At 48.0% G+C, this 17866-nt stretch overlaps 1 protein-coding gene across 1 annotated transcript; it reads right to left on the minus strand.

Annotated features, from left to right (window-relative positions):
• Positions 1–773: 773 nt before the first annotated feature.
• Positions 774–17014, minus strand: LOC143512208 (thrombospondin type-1 domain-containing protein 7B-like). The gene is made up of 13 exons (XM_077002247.1): positions 16885–17014; positions 16240–16393; positions 14059–14200; positions 13387–13502; positions 12976–13093; positions 10835–10980; positions 8269–8443; positions 7616–7789; positions 7379–7474; positions 6441–6523; positions 5075–5267; positions 4169–4256; positions 774–3732 (listed from the first exon to the last, which is right to left on the minus strand). Exons 2-13 carry the CDS (start codon positions 16360–16362, stop codon positions 3648–3650), a joined length of 1539 nt encoding a protein of 512 aa, XP_076858362.1. The 5' UTR covers positions 16363–16393; positions 16885–17014; the 3' UTR covers positions 774–3647.
• Between the last annotated feature and the right edge of the window lie 852 nt (positions 17015–17866).

A 17866-nucleotide genomic window follows, 5' to 3' on the forward strand; every position in this document is an offset into this window, starting at 1 on the left:
GATGAGGATGCTCTGGAGAAGAGTATCTACTCACCACCCAGAGTGTAAAGTAATAGTGGAGAGGTTGTCCGATGGAGAGACTACAGGACTTGTGACAAAGGTGACAGCTTCGTTGGAACTTTGAAGTTTCTTTAAAACTGTTTTTTCAAGCTTATGTAATCTGGCTAGTATGACCTGATGATGCATTAAATGTCACAAAGTTCACAAGTAGCTTCATGTCTCAGAAGAATTCTCATGGATGTGACACTATTACAGTATTAAAATGAAATGTAATTATTACACAAAAATGAACTTATTCTCCTAACAGAAGAGAGAAAGCAGGCCGAAGATGAGAAGAGAGGAGTGAGATGAAAAGAAAGAAAGAGGGAATGAGGAAGAAAGTGATAGAAGAAGGGAGTGAGAGAGTGAACACATTCAGAAGCAGAACAAGTAGGGGCCGAAAGAGAGAGAGAGTGAAACGGAAGGATAGAAGAAAGAGAATAAACTATAGTGACAATTATGCCCCATCGACTGACCTGCAAGATGCAAACCCAGCCTCTGGCCCCACTGTGTATGGGTGTGTGTGTGTGGGTGTGACTCTGTGTGTGTGTGTGTAAATGTGTCTCTGTGTGTGGGTGTAGGTGTGCGAGTGTGTGTATGTGTGTGTGTGTTTGTATGAATGCATGTGCCCCACAGGTAGTCCACAACACACCAGATGTAGTGCATGCCAAGCATTCTGCTTGAGTCTCAGTGATTCTTGTCCCACCCCAATAATGTCCAGGTCCAGCATTAACTCACAGAGTATCACAATTTATTACCACGTTTGTTCCACTCATCAAGTGTACACAGTTAGAACAGAAAGTACAATGTAAACAAAAATCAAGTGTTGTCCAGGTGACTGTGTATTTTGCAGATCAAAGAGGCCATATAAACAGCTTCGTTCAGTGGGATGTTGAGAAGAACAGTGTCTCCATCATCACTGTGAGACATGAGACATGTCCATTAAAACACTGACGGAGAAACAAATCCGTTAAAGGATTGAAAGGACAAGGGCACTTTAGAAGATGAATCAAGCATGCACACATACAACTGGGTCCCAGCGTAGAGTCTGTCTTTTGTGAAGGTTTTGGCTGGTGGTTTCAAAACAAATTAAAAAAACAAATTTTTTTACATTGATCAGAGGCTGTACAATGTCTGAGGTACTTATAGTGGTGAGTTATTAAAAAATGAACAAAAGTCTGAACTATGAAACTGTGAAAGCAGTCAAACGAAAACAATGGTGTTTATTTAGATGACTGGTGATGCTAGTTTAAAGGTTTCCCATTCCCAACTGTGTTTGGTATCAATAAAGTCTTACAGGGATAAGTGGTTTTTACTTCTTACTTGGTCAATTCTATATCAGTAGAACTCACAACTGATCATGTTGACACATCACACGACTGGTCTGAGTCTCAGTAAACAAAGCAACATGTCCCGTGTCACCCAGGAACAGCAGCAAGAGGAAACAGTAGCAGGAAAATGTGTGTTTCCTGATACTTGACAAATATGCAAATTCCCATATGCTGGAATTTCCAGCATTGTGCTTAGTCTGTCCAATCACAGTACAGTCCTACTGATGAAGGTGGAATAGATACAGTCTGTCCAATCACAGTCCTACTGATGAAGGTGGAATACATACAGTCTGTCCAATTAAAGTTCTACTGATGAAGGTGGAATACATACAGTCTGTCCAATCTAGTCTGACCTACAACCTCTGTGATGTACTCACCTGTCTCGAGTTGTAATGGAAAATTTGAACATCTCCTTGCTAGAATTAAACAAATATATACAACCTCAAAGGGTAAGTTACTGTGCAATTCCACTGAGGCGGATTGGGTTCAGAACCGAAGTGGATAATCAGGAGATTCGGGCCAGTTCATGTCAAAAAGAGGCCCGCTCCGGCGATGATTGTGTATCAGACATAAACACAGCCGTACTAACATTACACTCTACTGGACAAAGTGTTCATGACGCAAGACTGCCCTCTAGTGTCCTTTCACTTTAGTTTTTTCTGGATTAGGGCAATTAATTATTTTTATTTTTAATATATTTAGTAAACACAAAATGTGAATGTTTAGGGATGCTCGGGGCAGATGTAGAAGAGCAGGGGGCAAATGTAGAAGAGCAGGGGGCAAATGTAGAAGAGCAGGGGGCAAATGTAGAAGAACAGGGGGCAAATGTAGAAGAGCAGGGGGCACATGTAGAAGAGCAGGGGGCAAATGTAGAAGAGCAGGGGGCAAATGTAGAAGAGCAGGGGGCAAATGTAGAAGAGCAGGGGGCAAATGTAGAAGACCAGGGGGCAAATGTAAAAGAGCAGGGGGCAAATGTAGAAGAGCAGGGGGCAGATGTAGAAGAGCAGGGGGCACATGTAGAAGAGCTCAGTGCTCAGGTGACAGAGAGACCGCAACTCAGCTCTCTCACAATCAAATGAAGAAATTACTAAACATTTTTTCTCTGTTCCCTCTTTACAATTTCCAGAGAGGAACGATACTGTAATGAAAAGTGTGAACATATGTAGCAATGAGGGGTAAGCAAGGCCACACTGGGATTTAAAAAACACTTTTCAAAATGGACAGATGGAAAATTAGTCGAAGGTAATGTAGCACATGTGACTATGGACAAATGAACAAATGTTGTCAGACAGACGTCCAGACTCTGAGCCCACATGCTCAATCACATCCACTCAGTGCAGACTTGTGCAAAATGGTCCTCTAACTGCCCCATTACTGTACAGAGGCACAAAACAGAGACAACAGAGCACAGGGGATCATTGACTGGTGTTGACAGGAACAGCACCGGCAGGGGAAAGAGCAAAGGTCAAACAAAGAGCAAAGGTCAAACAAAGCCTTTCAGACTGGACCCATGGACTCCAGGCCAGTGAGGCCAGTCACCCAGTCAGAGTTGTAGTTAATGACAAACAATCAGATCTGTATGTTCACACATTCATGTGGCGTTACCCATGACAACAGTTCACAGCGAGATTCTTATGTCACAGTAAAAAAAAAGACTAAAAAATTGTTTGAAAATAAAGAATGAAAAGGAAAGGCACTAATATAGTGCATAACACTGTTTTGTTTTCTCATCTTTCATGAAAAAGTCTGAGTTTGGTCTTTTGTGCAGTGAACATAGAGAGGAGTTCTCTCCTAATGTCCTTCCTGGGGCTTTTACCTGTCATGTATGTCATAAAAAATGAAACACAGATCATCAGAGAGTCTTGGCCCATGGAATGTCACCAAGTCTCATAACCTCTTGCATTATCATGGAATTACACGTAGATTGCTGATCCATACAGTTCATTCTGGTTGTAATGTAAACTAAGCTGCTTGCCCCATCCGAACAAGTATGGAAAGATTAGCACTTCCTGTTGACATCCATTTGAGCTGGCTAAGCAGTGGCTTCTCTCCAGATCTTCCAGATCCTCCTCACTCTCTAGATCCTTCTCACTCTCTCCAGATCCTTCGCACTCTCTCCAGATCCTTCTCACTCTCTCCAGATCCTTCTCACTCTCTCCAGATCCTCCTCACTGTTTTAGGGGAATGTAAGGGTATTCTGGGATGGTATGAAAGTTACCCCCTAGTTCAGTGGGTGCCTGGCCCACTCTCAGGGGGCGTTACTCTTTAAAACACAAATCACATGTCCACATCTCCATCATAGGCCAGGGCCAGAGCCTTCTGAGGTGGAGACAGGTTTTTACTCTGCTTAGCTGGTCTGCTGCTGGAAAACAACGAGAGGAAATCAGGAAATGAAAAGACAAAGAATCTTCTCCATTCTAGATCCATCTCTCCTGAGTGCTGGAGAACTGTGTGTTCTACTCCATGTTCTAATGCTTAATGACATAGAGTTGATGAGCTCTTCAGATTTCAGAGGCTGGACAAATACGGAGCTCTGCAAATGTTTTATGTTGCCACTTGGTGGCAGTGCTGTGCCATGTTTCAAACTGAGCTGAGCCAGCCAAATAGTGGCGCATGCAGCTAATAAGGTAATTTTGGATCAACGCCCCCCTCCCAACCATCATCAGATCAGACAACAAATGTGTGATGAGTTCTATTAGCATCCTTGCTAGTCTTTGTATTTACACAGATACACAGTGAAACATGTAACACTCACAAGTGCAGAGTGCTACAACACATTCAGAGGAGGATGTACATACCACAGCAGGAAGGACACGGCGACGATGAAGAGGATAAGAACGAAGCCTCCAGCTGTGGCACCATAGACCCACATCTTTATCCTCCCATCTGTACAAACATAAACCACAGGCCCCGTAAGACTGGTACATAGGATCTGTAAGGCTGGTACGTGTAACCCTGTAAGACCGGCACGTGTGACCCTGTAAAACCAGCATGTGAAACCATGTAAAACTGGCACGTGACCCTGTAATACTGGCACATGTGACCCTGTAAGTCCGGCATGTGTAACCCTGTAAGACCGGTACGTGTGACCCTGTACGACCGGCACGTGTGACCCTGTAAGACTGGAACACTGTGGCTGGAATGCTCAGAACTTGCTCTATAATGTGCAGACTGGCTTTTTTAGTTTAAAGCCTGTGACAGTGACCAGTTCCTCCTTCCACACAGAGTTGCAGGTGTGTCAGAACAGGGCGTGGGTGATTCTGGGGCTCAAGGTCCTCGCTCCACTCAGAAGTTGGTCTGATGTTTTCATAATATCGCCACTGTTTTGGAAAAGAATCATACACTTCCAACTCCCTCAAACAAATGTGGGAAAGGTGGGGGACCTGTGGCAGTTCTGGCTGTAATCAGGACTGGACTACAGCTATGACTGGAGCAACACTGCCTTTGCTGTTATAGCTGACAGAAATCAGGCTGTAATTAAATGGCGGTAAGATGCCTCTCCTCTTCCTGTTGTACCTCACAGCATGTCCGCCAGGTCTAACCGGCAGCGTCTTACTAAACATGGCTTATATATCAACGGCCCTTCTGGGCCTCATGAAGGCAGCAGCCTCATTTGTTGTTACTCAAAACCCCCATCCAATGGCACGCTGCCAGCACTCAATCCCCATGGCAATGACGCTACTCCCATTTTGCATGTGAAGTACCTGGGCTGAGGGCGTGCAGGGGCCACTCACTGAAGAAGTCCTGTATGTGCGAGGGGCCTGGCTTCAGCCTGCCTGAGCTGGTCTTCACGTCGGCCTTCCTGTTGTCTCCACCTGGGGTCTTGGTGCAGTAGTCTAGGAAACCGTGTGTGGTCATCACCTCCGTGTAGCCCCTCTCACAGCCGCACACTCCACTCTAGAACACACACCCAGCATAGTGAACACCACCGTAGTGAACTCCAACGTAGTGAACACCAGCATAGTGAAAACCAGCTTATTAATCACCAGCGTAGTGAACACCAGTGTAGTGAAGACTAGCATAGTGAACACCAGCGTAGTGAACACCAGCGTAGTGAACACCAGCGTAGTGAACACCAGCGTAGTGAACAGCAGCGTAGTGAACACCAGCGTAGTGAACTCCAGCGTAGTGAAATCCAGCGTAGTGAACTCCAGCATAGTGAAGACCAGCATAGTGAAGACCAGCATAGTGAAGACCAGCCTGAACGCCTCATATTCAAGATGCAGCCAGTATTTTCACACTCATCACTCATGTCTGTAGAATATGCTGTAAGAATCCCCTGGTTTTAGGTATAGTCATAAAATCCCATGGCATTTGTGCTGTGTTAGTAAAATCTAGCAAGCACGCACACACACACACACACACACACACACACACACACACACACACAGGCGCGCGCGCACACACACACACACACACACACACACACACACACACACACACACACACACACACACACACACACACACACACACACAAATGTGCCCAACCTGCTGTAGCCCTACACACTGCAATACTTCTATGTGGTGGATTGGTTGTTTCATCCTCTGTCAAATTGTCCTCTTAAACATAACAATAATAGGTTTTGAGTTATTGTCAAATGCATGTGTGTAATTCACATGCTAATACATGTGTATACATTATTATATATGTGTAATTCACAAGTGTGTGTTTTAGGGAGGTGGGAAGAGTGTGTGTGTTTTTATGGAGGAGAGTGTGTTGTGGAGGAGGGTAGAGTGTGTGTGTTCCTGGTGATGATGAGAGAGCACTCACCTGATTGCACTGGAAGAGGTGTGTGTATGTGTGTGTGTTTGATTCACCTGCTTGTGCTGGGAGAATTATGTGTGTGTGTGTCACCTGCTTGCACTGGGAGAAGTGTCTGTGTGTGTCACCTGCTTGCACTGTGAGAAGGGATTGGTACAGGGTGTGTGTGTGTGTGTGTGTGTGTGTGTGTGTGTGTGTGTGTGTGTGTGTGTGTGTGTGTGTCTGTGTGTCACCTGCTTGCACTGGGAGAAGGGCTTGGTGCAGGGTGTGTGTGTGTGTGTGTGTGTGTGTGTGTGTGTGTGTCACCTGCTTGCACTGGGAGAAGGGCTTGGTGCAGGGGGGGTGGCAGTGGCGGATGGCGGCAGGTCTGGTGGCGGTGAAACAGCCTCCTTACAGCAGGACACAAACAAAAACAACCCCAACATTAGCCACAATTAGAGGTGCAGGAAACGTTCTGATGAAAGTGCTGGAAATGTCAGCAGTCATCTCAGAACAAGATGGCAGCCGCCACAGTGAGATTCCTTACTAGGAGTCGCATTGCTTCAGAATGCATCACCTACCCACAAGCCCCTGCACTCTCTGCACAAGCTCCTACCCCCTCGCCTTGGCCCTAGTAATTTTAAGGAAACGTAAGCACTGCTTTGATCACGTCTGTGTGGACTGTGGAGGTGGACTATGTTTTATGGATGATGCTGCTAGTGAGAGTGAGAGAGTCTCAGCTGTGATCAGACTCAGCTGTGATCAGACTCAACTGTGATCAGACTTCCTTTACACTGATCTAATGTCATTAGAGGAGCTGAAATAGAAAACCAACCACATGAACTGTATAAAAATGTGAACTGCATATTTAAGCATTCAACCTTTGTAAACCCTTTGTAAACCCTTTGTAAACCCTTTTTAAACCTTTGTTGTTTTAGACTGAAGCACTGCTTCATGTCTAGTGTCCTGCAGGATCCACAGGACTTGCAGCAGCCTGACGAACATTGCGTCAGTCCACCGCTTAAACAGAGATCACTGCCACGCAGCACAGGAGGCGTGGACGTGATGAACCTTCAGTCAGTGGAGGTGAAATCCAGCGGTGTACCGAGATGATTTCTGTGATGGATTTACAGTTCCTTCAATCTCAGGATCTTTCGGCCTGTTTATTACTTTTTATGTCTTTCCTGGTCAGGTGTATGTTTTTCTGGACATTCCCTGGACCAGCTGAAGGACACACATCCTGCGTGGCAGCATGGGGCTGGTACCTGTGACGTTGACACCGTCCGAGCGCTGACACCACACAAGCCTCTCGTTGTTGTTCCACGTGCTGGTCCGCCACTCGTAGCTGTGACACTTCCCTCCTACAGCGAGCAGAGAGGGACAAACTATTACCAGCCCCATTAGCTTAGCACTGCACATAGGCCCAGACAATATACTCACAGAGCTCCTCTTCACGTGTGTGTGTGTGTGTGTGTGTGTGTGTATGTGTGTGTGTGTAGTACCTTTACAGGGCCGTGTTTCGAACACCTGCTGTGGGCAGCTCTCCTGGTTCTCCACCGCCTGGATTATGACGGCCTGGGAGCGAGCTTGCTGACCCACAGCCTCAAAGCTCCGCCCCTCCAGACAGGTCAGCTGACACGAGCTCCATGACGACCACTCAGTAAGGTGACAGTCCCCTGAAGTGGAAGGATCATCATATGATGATACAATAAATGGCTACAATGAATGAAATGAAAATTAATATAAATTTATTTTGCAGTTCAAGCCTCAGATTCACATTACAATTACAGTATTTGTGCAGTAGGGTCAGTGTACCTGGGCAGGTGTGTGTGCAGTAGGGTCAGTGTACCTGGGCAGGTGTGTGTGCTGTAGGTTCAGTGTACCTGGGCAGGTGTGTGTGCTGTAGGGTCAGTGTACCTGGGCAGGTGTGTGTGCTGTAGGGTCAGTGTACCTGGGCAGGTGTGTGTGCTGTAGGGTCAGTGTACCTGGGCAGGTGTGTGTGCTGTAGAGTCAGTGTACCTGGGCAGGTGTGTGTGCTGTAGGGTCAGTGTACCTGGGCAGGTGTGTGTGCTGTAGGGTCAGTGTACCTGGGCAGGTGTGTGTGCTGTAGGGTCAGTGTACCTGGGCAGGTGTGTGTGCTGTAGGGTCAGTGTACCTGGGCAGGGGAGGAAACAGGGCTGTTGTAGCTCCTGCTCGCTCTCTCTCTGCAGCCGCTCACCACATTGCTCCTCCTCGACTGTGATTGGTGGGCCGGGGGCATCAGGCCAGTGGCCCCAGTGCACCACACATGACAGGTTCCTCCCTCTCACGCCCTCGCCACAATCAGCACCCTGTACACAGGGGGAGAAACGTGGTGCGGCAGGAAGACCCAGCATTAACACCGGCCTGTGGAACACGGCCACGAAGCAGACTGTGGTAATTCTGAGATTCTGTGGTAATGTGGAGCGTTCACGAGCCCCTCAACCCAGTGAGTTACACTTGTTTACGACTGCTAACATTTGCTTGTCCAATCTGTAGTCACATTTTTAAAACTCTAAACACAATGAATACAACATCAGTCTTCAGTGGTACAATTAGTACAATTCATGTTGTTTTTGCACAAAACGCAGTAATTTTACATGTTTCTGTAATGCTTACATTTTCTATACACACAAGGTTATCCAATAACAAAATTCTGGATTATTTTTGTCTTATTTACAAATGCTTGCACACAGCATGTCAAAAATGAAAACCTAAGGTTCAAAACCTTAAATATTGTATAAAATGCAAAGTTCTGCAAACACAAAGGCAGCTGAAAAGCTATTACTGTAATACACATTTTTTTGCATATATAGATCAATGAAATACAATGAAGTACAGTAGTGTACCGGGTCAGAGAGGAGCACATATAACAATTTGTTCTGCAATCTCAAGTGCTGGTTTGGTCCTTCATAAATGCCAGATTGGTCCCTATAACAGTGACCTCCGTTTTTGAATGAACTCTACCAACAAGTGGTTCCAGAAGCAGAAAGGGAACAGGTGGGAGGAAACACGAGGACATTTGTGATGGGACAATGTAGCATTCTGTCATTCTCATGTCATCACAAATTGATTTATAGACCATCCAAGAGTGATGTCCCTTTTCCTCCCGCCCTACTCACCTTTCCTCAACCCCACTAAGGAACTTTTTCAGTCTGGAGGTGGAAGGTGTATGATCATCGGCCCCATGACCAAATGTCCCTCCTGGATGCAATGGATCCCGGCTGCAGAGACATTTCAGCTGAAGACTGCCAGGGGTGAATAAGGCATACCAAGCTTTTCTATCCCAAGTGCATGGCAAGGGCTAACATCAGATGTGATGTGGATGAAAACATGTGGCCAACTGCTGAAGACCGTTTAGATTACACGTAGCAAGACTGTTCAGTTTTGTATCCTGTTTTTTCCATTGACTAAGAGAACAAAATATGTTACTGTAAAATGTCTGTTGTTTGCAGGGAGAGAGTAAAATATTACATGTAATACTGTTTCTATATTGCCATCAAATGTTAGTTTTTTGACAGTGGTTGTGCAGTGATTGACTATGTTCATCTCGAATAGGGAATCTGTGGTAGTGTTTGAAGAATGATTGAATACTGAACAAGGTTAGCTGTGTTTTAACAAAGTTGGTGTATAAAGAGAAAACTTTGCATTGTGAAATGCAGAGTTGGTATTTGGTTAAGAAAATGCACTTTTGAACAGGATATTAACTATTTAGTGTTTTGAATAAGGTAAATGTGTTGCTCTGTTTAGAGTTTTTGTATTGGGAAAAGCATGTTAGCAGTCGTAAAAAACTGTAATGGTAGCCATAAATCACACTCTTTCCTATTTGCAGATGTCAAGAGAGACAGACGCACATTTTCTGATAAACATATTCAAGTAAGAATTTGAAATGTAATTATGCATCTGGTTTGAATTCTGCACAATGTTAGTGGTGATGCTTAGACAAAAACATAACAGAGCCATAAAGCATAAAAACCAAAACAGTGATATTCATCAAGGGCATAAACAAAGACCCTCCAACATAAATCATAAAGCAAACAGCATTAAAAGACCAATCAGAAGAACTGTCCAATCAGATGACCGTCCAGCATGTGCGGGTTCTCCTGTGTGCACATGGCGAGAGGGGCGTGGCCAGCTCTGATGCCATGCCAAAGGCCCCAGGACACGCATCTCAAATCCAGGAAAGGCAGGAGAGGCCGGGGGAGATGGGGAAGTATGCTCCTCTCTCCTTAAACACACCTGGAGCTGCTGAGGGTGGACCCCAGCTAGGGTAGAACTGCCGGCTCACACCGAGACTCTCACCATGACCAAACACACCTCTTCCAAACGCAGTTAAAGTGCCGTACACTGGCCGCTCAGGCGGACGGAGAGGTCTGCTCTCAGCAGCACGTCTGCCCGCCTCACAAACATGTAGCACGTTTGCCCTGGGCTGCCCCTTATTTACTGCAGGTCAAGTGCAGAGGAAGCGGGAGGTAAACAACGCCCCAGGGCAACGAGCTTCGCACCATTACTGTAAAAGAGGCCATGCTTCCAATTAACACCCCAGTTTTAAAAAGCCTGCATTTGAAAAGAGCAAATCTGACTTTAAGGACCAGGAAAAGACCCCAAGACCCTTAATTAAATGCCAGTGCGGAGGAGAGAATAGGTGTGTAGATTTGTGACTGTGCCTAAACAGGAAGTGAGTGGAAGAACAGGCATCCCACCTCCACTAGGCAGGGGGACCAGTCTCCCAGCAGCCAGCTGTAGCAGGGCCGGATGGGGCAGGGTTTGGTCTGGGACAGCTGGGAAGCACACGGCCGGCCCTCCTCCTCAGCCTCCTGGAGCACACGGCGTGAGCGTAGCATCACACCTGCAGAGCAAACACCACATCACCGAAACGTGTCAGAACACAGGTGTGCGTTAGTGTGTTCTGGTGTGTGTTGGTGTGTGCTGGGGTTTGTTGGTGTGTGCTGGTGAGTGCTGGTGTGTTGGTGTGTGCTGGTGTGTTGGTGTGTGCTGGTGAGTGCTGGTGTGTTGGTGTGTGCTGGTGTGTTGATGTGTGCTGGTGAGTGCTGGTGTGTTGGTGTGTGTTGATGTGTGCTGGTGAGTGCTGGTGTGTTGGTGTGTGTTGATGTGTGCTGGTGAGTGCTGGTGTGTTGGTGTGTGTTGATGTGTGCTGGTGAGTGCTGGTGTGTTGGTGTGTGTTGTTGTGTGCTGGTGAGTGCTGGTGTGTTGGTGTGTGCTGGTGTGTTGGTGTGTGCTGGTGAGTGCTGGTGTGTTGGTGTGTGTTGTTGTGTGCTGGTGAGTGCTGGTGTGTGTTGGTGTGACGCAATAAGGATGCAACACAGAAACTTTTTTTCTTTCTTTTACCTTTTCTAATAACCAATTTAGTGGAGCACCTGAAAATAAACAACTTCTCATTGATGTATAATTAAGTTGAGCAGCAGGAGAAATTCCTGAGACTTTCTCTGGCTCAGACCTCAAGCATACTCAACTGCAGCAAGAAAAACAAATAGAGTGAAATGTATGAGCTCATCAAACAGAGACAGCTACAGATGAGGTCATCAGACAGAGACAGCTACAGATAATTATGGGTTTTGGGATGCTTATTCAGTTGCTGAACATTCTTTAAAGTAAAGGCAGACAGAGATAACGATGAATTAGAGAGAGAGAGAGAGAGAGAGAGAGAGAGAGAGAGAGAGAGAGAGAGAGGGAGAGAGAGGGAAAGAGAGAGAGACAGGGAGAGGGACAGGGAGAGAGAGAGGGAGGGAGATAGGGAGAGAGCAGAGGTCAGACATGGCAGTGCCTGAGACACCAGGTCTGATCCGCTTCATTGGCAGGTGAACCAATCACACCAAGAAGCTCACAAGTGCTTAGTCCTCCAGTCTCTGAGGAACTGAACAGAGTCACTGAGTCACTGAACTGAGTAACTGGAGTTCTTCACTTACAGCTCTGTGGTAACACACACACACACACACACACACACACACACACATGCACAAAGAACATACAAATATGCACACACATGCACATGCACACACAGTCTTATGTGCTCACACACTTAATACTCTCTCTCTCTCTCTCTCTCTCTCTCTCTCACACACACACACACACACACACACACACTTCAGTGTGCCTTCCACTCCCAACCCTCGTTGTTAAAGATAAAACACCCCATTTCTGCAGCTTGCGTTGTGTGAAGTCTCTTAGGAGACTGTGTGTAAACTGCAGAGCACTGCAAAGCCTGATGGAAAAGCAGATGAAGACTGTTGAGTGTTTCTCATTAAAAGGCTAACAAGCTACAGCCCTCCGACACTGTTTGGGCTGTGGAGACACTCCAAGTCCTGTAATTAGCATGTTTTATATTGCATGAAGCAATAAGACTTTTTACTGAACCCAAGCAAGTTGGCTCTGAATTAACGACATCACTCCAACATGCTGCTCCCTTGGACTGATAAATCATTCTGTGTGTTGCAGAAGAGGACAGTTGCCATCCCAGAATCCCATCCACTTGTAACAGTGAAATGTGATTTATGGCCAGTGCTGTGTGTGTGTCCCTGCTGGGGAGTGACGGCAGGTCCTCGGGCAGCGTGTGGACTCTAGCGTAGCCCCCTTACGTGTGAGCTTCATCACCCTCTACTGGCAGACACTCTTATCCAGAGACTTACATTTGTGTGTGTGTATAGTATGTGTGCATGTGTGTGTGTGGGTGAGTGTGTCTGAGCTCCTTGGGAATCACACCCATGATTGCAGTGTTACACCTTTACATGCTCAGGTGAGCATCAAGAGCAAAATAAAACACTGAGGTGTGTTAAGTGCCCAAACAAACTCATGACTGCATCACAGAGGTGTGTTCAGCACCTACCTTGGTTGCCACAGGTGTGCGAGCATTCCGTCCACGCTGACCACTCAGAGAGGACGCAGCTGATTGGACAGTCCACCTGGCAGGTGTCCACAAGCCTCTCGGGCTGAGGGAGCCCCAGCTGAAACAGTAGTGCACACGTTCACCATGTCATTCTACAATCTCCTGGCTAGCAGCTGCTGTGCTGGGTTCTCAGACTGCAGTGATCTGAGCACCGTAGTGAGGACTACACTGGGGACTCGAGACGTGAGATGCTACAGAGGTGAGTTAAGAGCCAGTCATGACTGATTTGAAGTGTGTGTTACTGAAGGGCACGATTCAATCACATAGAGACTAATGGACTGGAAAGACCTGGAGTGGATGGGGCTGAGTGGAGGTTAGATGGAGGTTAGATGGAGGTTGGGATAAGGTTACCTCCTCACACATGCTGATGGACACCAGCCTCCCATCACCACGCACACAATCCAGCAGACGAGTCCTAACTCCCACACCACACACTGCATTCTCATCCAGCCTGCAGGTACTCCAGTCTGGTAAACACACACACACACACACACACACACACACACACACACACACACACACACACACATTAGGACACACACAAGCAAAAACAAATATAGACAAGTATGCACACACAAGGTTAAACTGATATAGTGCTGGAGTCTGTCAGGTCTGCCATCTCTCCTTGATCTGTTTCTGTGCCAGACTGTATAATATAGCTGCCTTAAACGTTAAGATCTGAAGATTAAGACCATTACGGCTCGGAACTGTCAATGACACTCTAATGGTCTCGAGAATCGATACCAGCAGAGGCCTGAACACTGGTGTTCCATTAGTGCAGGAGGGACCAAACGCATCTCTCACATCTCTACCTAGTCTCTCTCTCTCCCTGTCTCTCTCCCTCTCTCTCTCCCTCTCCCTGTCTCTCTCCCTGTCTCTCTCTCTCTCTCTCTCTCTCTCTCCCTGGCTCTCTCTCTGTCTCTCTCCCTGGCTCTCTCTCTGTGTCTGTCTCTCTCTGTTTTTCTGTCCTTGTCTCTAATAATGTCTCTCTCTCATTCTCTTTATGTCTCTGTCTCTCTGTACCGGAGACGTTGTATTGGTAGGTTATGCAGTTGCTGTTGGCGACACAAGATTCAGTCTGGTTACTCTCTGGACACACGGCATCACCAGCAGGGGGGCGGAGCATATGTCTGGTCCTAGTCCGCACCGCACTGGGGTCACATGACTGCACAGATCAAACATTAACATTCATTCATTTAGTAACCTTCATCACTGATTCCAAAACATTTCATCTAACAAAGACTATATATACAGTCATTTATTACCAGCAGAACTTTAATATTGAAATGATTTAAATTCCACCCATTATGATAAGAATATTGGAGGATAGAGGAGATCAGTCTGCATGCTGGGGTTAGTCTACACGGCTATGGGGTTAGTCTGCATGCTGGGGTTAGTCTACATGGCTATGGGGTTAGTCTACATGCTGGGGTTAGTCTACACGGCTATGGGGTTAGTCTGCATGCTGGGGTTAGTCTACACAGCTATGGGGTTAATCTACATGCTGGGGTTAGTCTACACGGCTATGGGGTTAATCTACATGCTGGGGTTAGTCTACATGGCTATGGGGTTAGTCTACACGGCTATGGGGTTAATCTGCATTCTGGGGTTAGTCTACACAGCTATGGGGTTGGTCTGCATGCTGGGGTTAGTCTACATGGCTATGGGGTTAGTCTACATGACTATGGGGTTAGTCTGCATGCATGAGGGTTAGTCTACAAGTTAGTGCAGACTGTAGGGTTGAGACCACATTGCTCCACATTGGGGATCAGGATGAAGAGATGAATCTGTGCATAATGAATAATTAATAAAAAGGACCAGGCACTGCAGTGGTGGTCCCCCTTGCAGTTTGAACAGGTTCTAAACCAGTGCCATGGGGTAAACCAGTCGGGTGTTTAATAACATGGTGCCAAGCTTAGACACACAGTGGACTCCAATCACTGCAAAACTGATTTGTGATGATGTCTGCTTCAACAAGTGCACAGTTAAAACAGAGCTAAACTGGTATTGAGAGGCAGTAATCAGGGTGGAGGAATGGGAGAACAGTGGATCACCCAGGGGCAGCTGAGTACAGCCAGGGGCAGTTAGGGGCAGCCAGGGGCAGTTAGGGGCAGCTGAGAGTGCAGCCAGGGGCAGTTAGGGGCAGCCAGGGGCAGCTGAGAGTGCAGACAGGGGCAGTTAGGGGCAGCTGAGAGTGCAGACAGGGACAGTTAGGTGCAGCCAGGGGCAGCTGAGAGTGCAGCCAGGGGCAGTTAGGGGCAGCTGAGAGTGCAGACAGGGACAGTTAGGTGCAGCCAGGGGCAGCTGAGAGTGCAGCCAGGGGCAGTTAGGGGCAGCTGAGAGTGCAGACAGGGACAGTTAGGTGCAGCCAGGGGCAGCTGAGAGTGCAGCCAGGGGCAGTTAGGGGCAGCTGAGAGTACAGCCAGGGGCAGTTAGGGGCAGCTGAGAGTGCAGCCAGGGGCAGTTAGGGGCAGTCAGTGTGGTGTCAGCCCAAGACAGAAATCTCCCTGCATGTGGTCATGAAGTGACAGACCAGATGATCCATTTGCATCTCATCCCTCTGCTGTCATATCACAGCAACTTTCACGCGCTACATTCATTAGAATAACAAACGCTTCATTGCTGTTGGAGACTCATTAGAATTTTGATTCCGGTTGTCTTTGATTTTGCCCATTTAAAAATATGCTCTGGAAAACTTTGCCTGTAGTCTAGAGTACGGCATTCAGACTAATGCAAAGCATGTTCACTGAACCTGTGTGTTGTTGTGTCATTAGAGTTCCACGCCTGATCACCAACACGCAGATCAGAGCTTCCTCAGTGTTCAGGAAGCTGCTCAATTATCTGTACACCAAACACACTCCAGAGCACCTATGTCTGTTCTTCTCATGGCCATTATAAAACAGTGAGCCACCCATTAGCTTGAATTTTGCTTATACGCCTGTTTAGACAAATCCCTCCTATAAAAGCAGAGGAGTCCATTCTGTAGTCTATGATGTCTAGAAGAAACATTGTAAAAGCAAGAGCCCGATTGGATTTAATCGGATTCAATCGGATTCAGCCTCTCAGCAGATGGCATATGGGAAAGAAGATGCCAAAGAGGGCAGTTATAATGGCTGTGGTGAGAGAGGGGCGGAGTCATGAGGTGGCCATGAGAGGCGGGGTCATGAGGTGGCCATGAGAGGCGGGGTCAAGGAGTGGCGTTACCGTAGGACACAGGCTCCAGTGGCTCCAGGGTGACATCACACAGTCATCGGGACAAGGCAGGACGCAGGTCTGAACCTGGGTGGGCATGTCATCAGGATCACAGAGAGAGTCGTTCACACTCATGACCTGATCTACTCCACCACGTATCACACATCTGCAAAATGGAGAGAGAAGGAGAGAGAGAGAGAGAGGGAGAGAGAGAGAGAGAGAGAGAGAGAGAGGGAGAGAGTGGGGGAGAGAGAGCGGGGAGGGAAGGGGAGGGAGGGAGCGAGTAAGATAGGGAGAGAGGAAGAGAGGGGAGGGATAGAAAGAGGGAGAGTACTGCACCAGTACTGCACCGGTGCTGGACCAGCCTGGATCAGCAGAATAATCCTACAGCACAGGCCGCAGCCTGGGGGGAACAGACATCTGCTTGTTTGGTTCTCTTGTTTATACAACATTAAGGCCAACGTGTTTGACCAGGAAGGGTTTGACTTTGGAGAAGAATGACCCCTGTTCTTTAACAGACATGGTGAGGGTTCAGAGGTGTTAGAGTCAGGTTAACCACTTCTGAGTGTGTGTGTATGTGTGTGTGTGCGAGTGGGGTTTGTGGGAGGGTGTGCGTGTGTGTGGATGTGTGTGTGTGTGTGTCCGGCAGCTGCTCACCGAATCTTGCGACTCTGCACTCCCTCTCCACACACAGGCAGTTTGTCCACGCTGTTGACAGCACAGAGTGACCATGACTCTGATACCCACTCATACAGCCCACACTCACTACAGCAAGGGACAGCTTCATACACCTACAGAGAGAGAGGGGGGAGAGAGGGAGAGAGGGAGGGAGGGAGAGGGGGGGGAGAGAGAGGGGGAGGGAGGGAGAGGGAGAGAGGGAGGGAGAGAGAGGGGGGGAGAGAGAGGGAGGGAGGGGAGGGAGAGAGAGAGGGGGGGAGGGAGAGGGAGGGAGAGAGAGAGGGGGGAGAGAGGGAGGGAGGGAGGGAGAGAGAGAGGGGGGGGGGGAGGGGAGAGGGAGAGAGGGGAGGGAGGGAGGGAGGGAGAGGGAGAGAGGGAGGGAGAGAGAGGGAGGGGGGAGGGAGAGGGAGAGAGGGAGGGAGAGAGAGAGGGAGAGAGGGAGGGAGGAGAGAGAGGGAGAGAGAGAGAGGGGAGAGGAGAGGAGGGAGAGAGAGAGGGGGGGGGGAAGGGGGAGAGAGAGAGGGGGAGGGAGAGAGTGGGGGCAGAGGGAGAGAGAGAGGGGGAGAGAGAGGAGGGGGAGGGAGAGAGTGGGGGCAGAGGGAGAGAGGGAGGGAGAGAGGGGGAAGAGGGAGAGAGAAAGAGAGAAAGAGAGAGAGGGGGAAGAGGGAAAAAAGAGAGAGAGAGAGAGAGAGAGAGAGAGAGAGAGAGGGAGGGACAGAGGGGGAGGAGAGAGAGTGGGGGGGCAGAGGGAGAGAGGAATAGAGAGAGAGGGGGGAGAGAGAGAGTGGGGGGCAGAGGGAGAGAGGGAGAGAGAGAGAAAGGGAGAAGAGAGAAAGGGGAAGAGGGAAAGAGAGAGAGAGAGAGAGAGAGAGAGAGAGGAGAGAGATGGGGAGGGGGGAAAAGGAGAAAGAAGGAAGTAGAGGTGAAGTTAAGGAATGATTCATGTCTCTTCACCGCTCCA

This window comes from Brachyhypopomus gauderio, chromosome 4 (genome assembly GCF_052324685.1).
Source record: "Brachyhypopomus gauderio isolate BG-103 chromosome 4, BGAUD_0.2, whole genome shotgun sequence".
In the NCBI taxonomy this organism is placed as follows: Eukaryota; Metazoa; Chordata; class Actinopteri; order Gymnotiformes; family Hypopomidae; genus Brachyhypopomus; species Brachyhypopomus gauderio.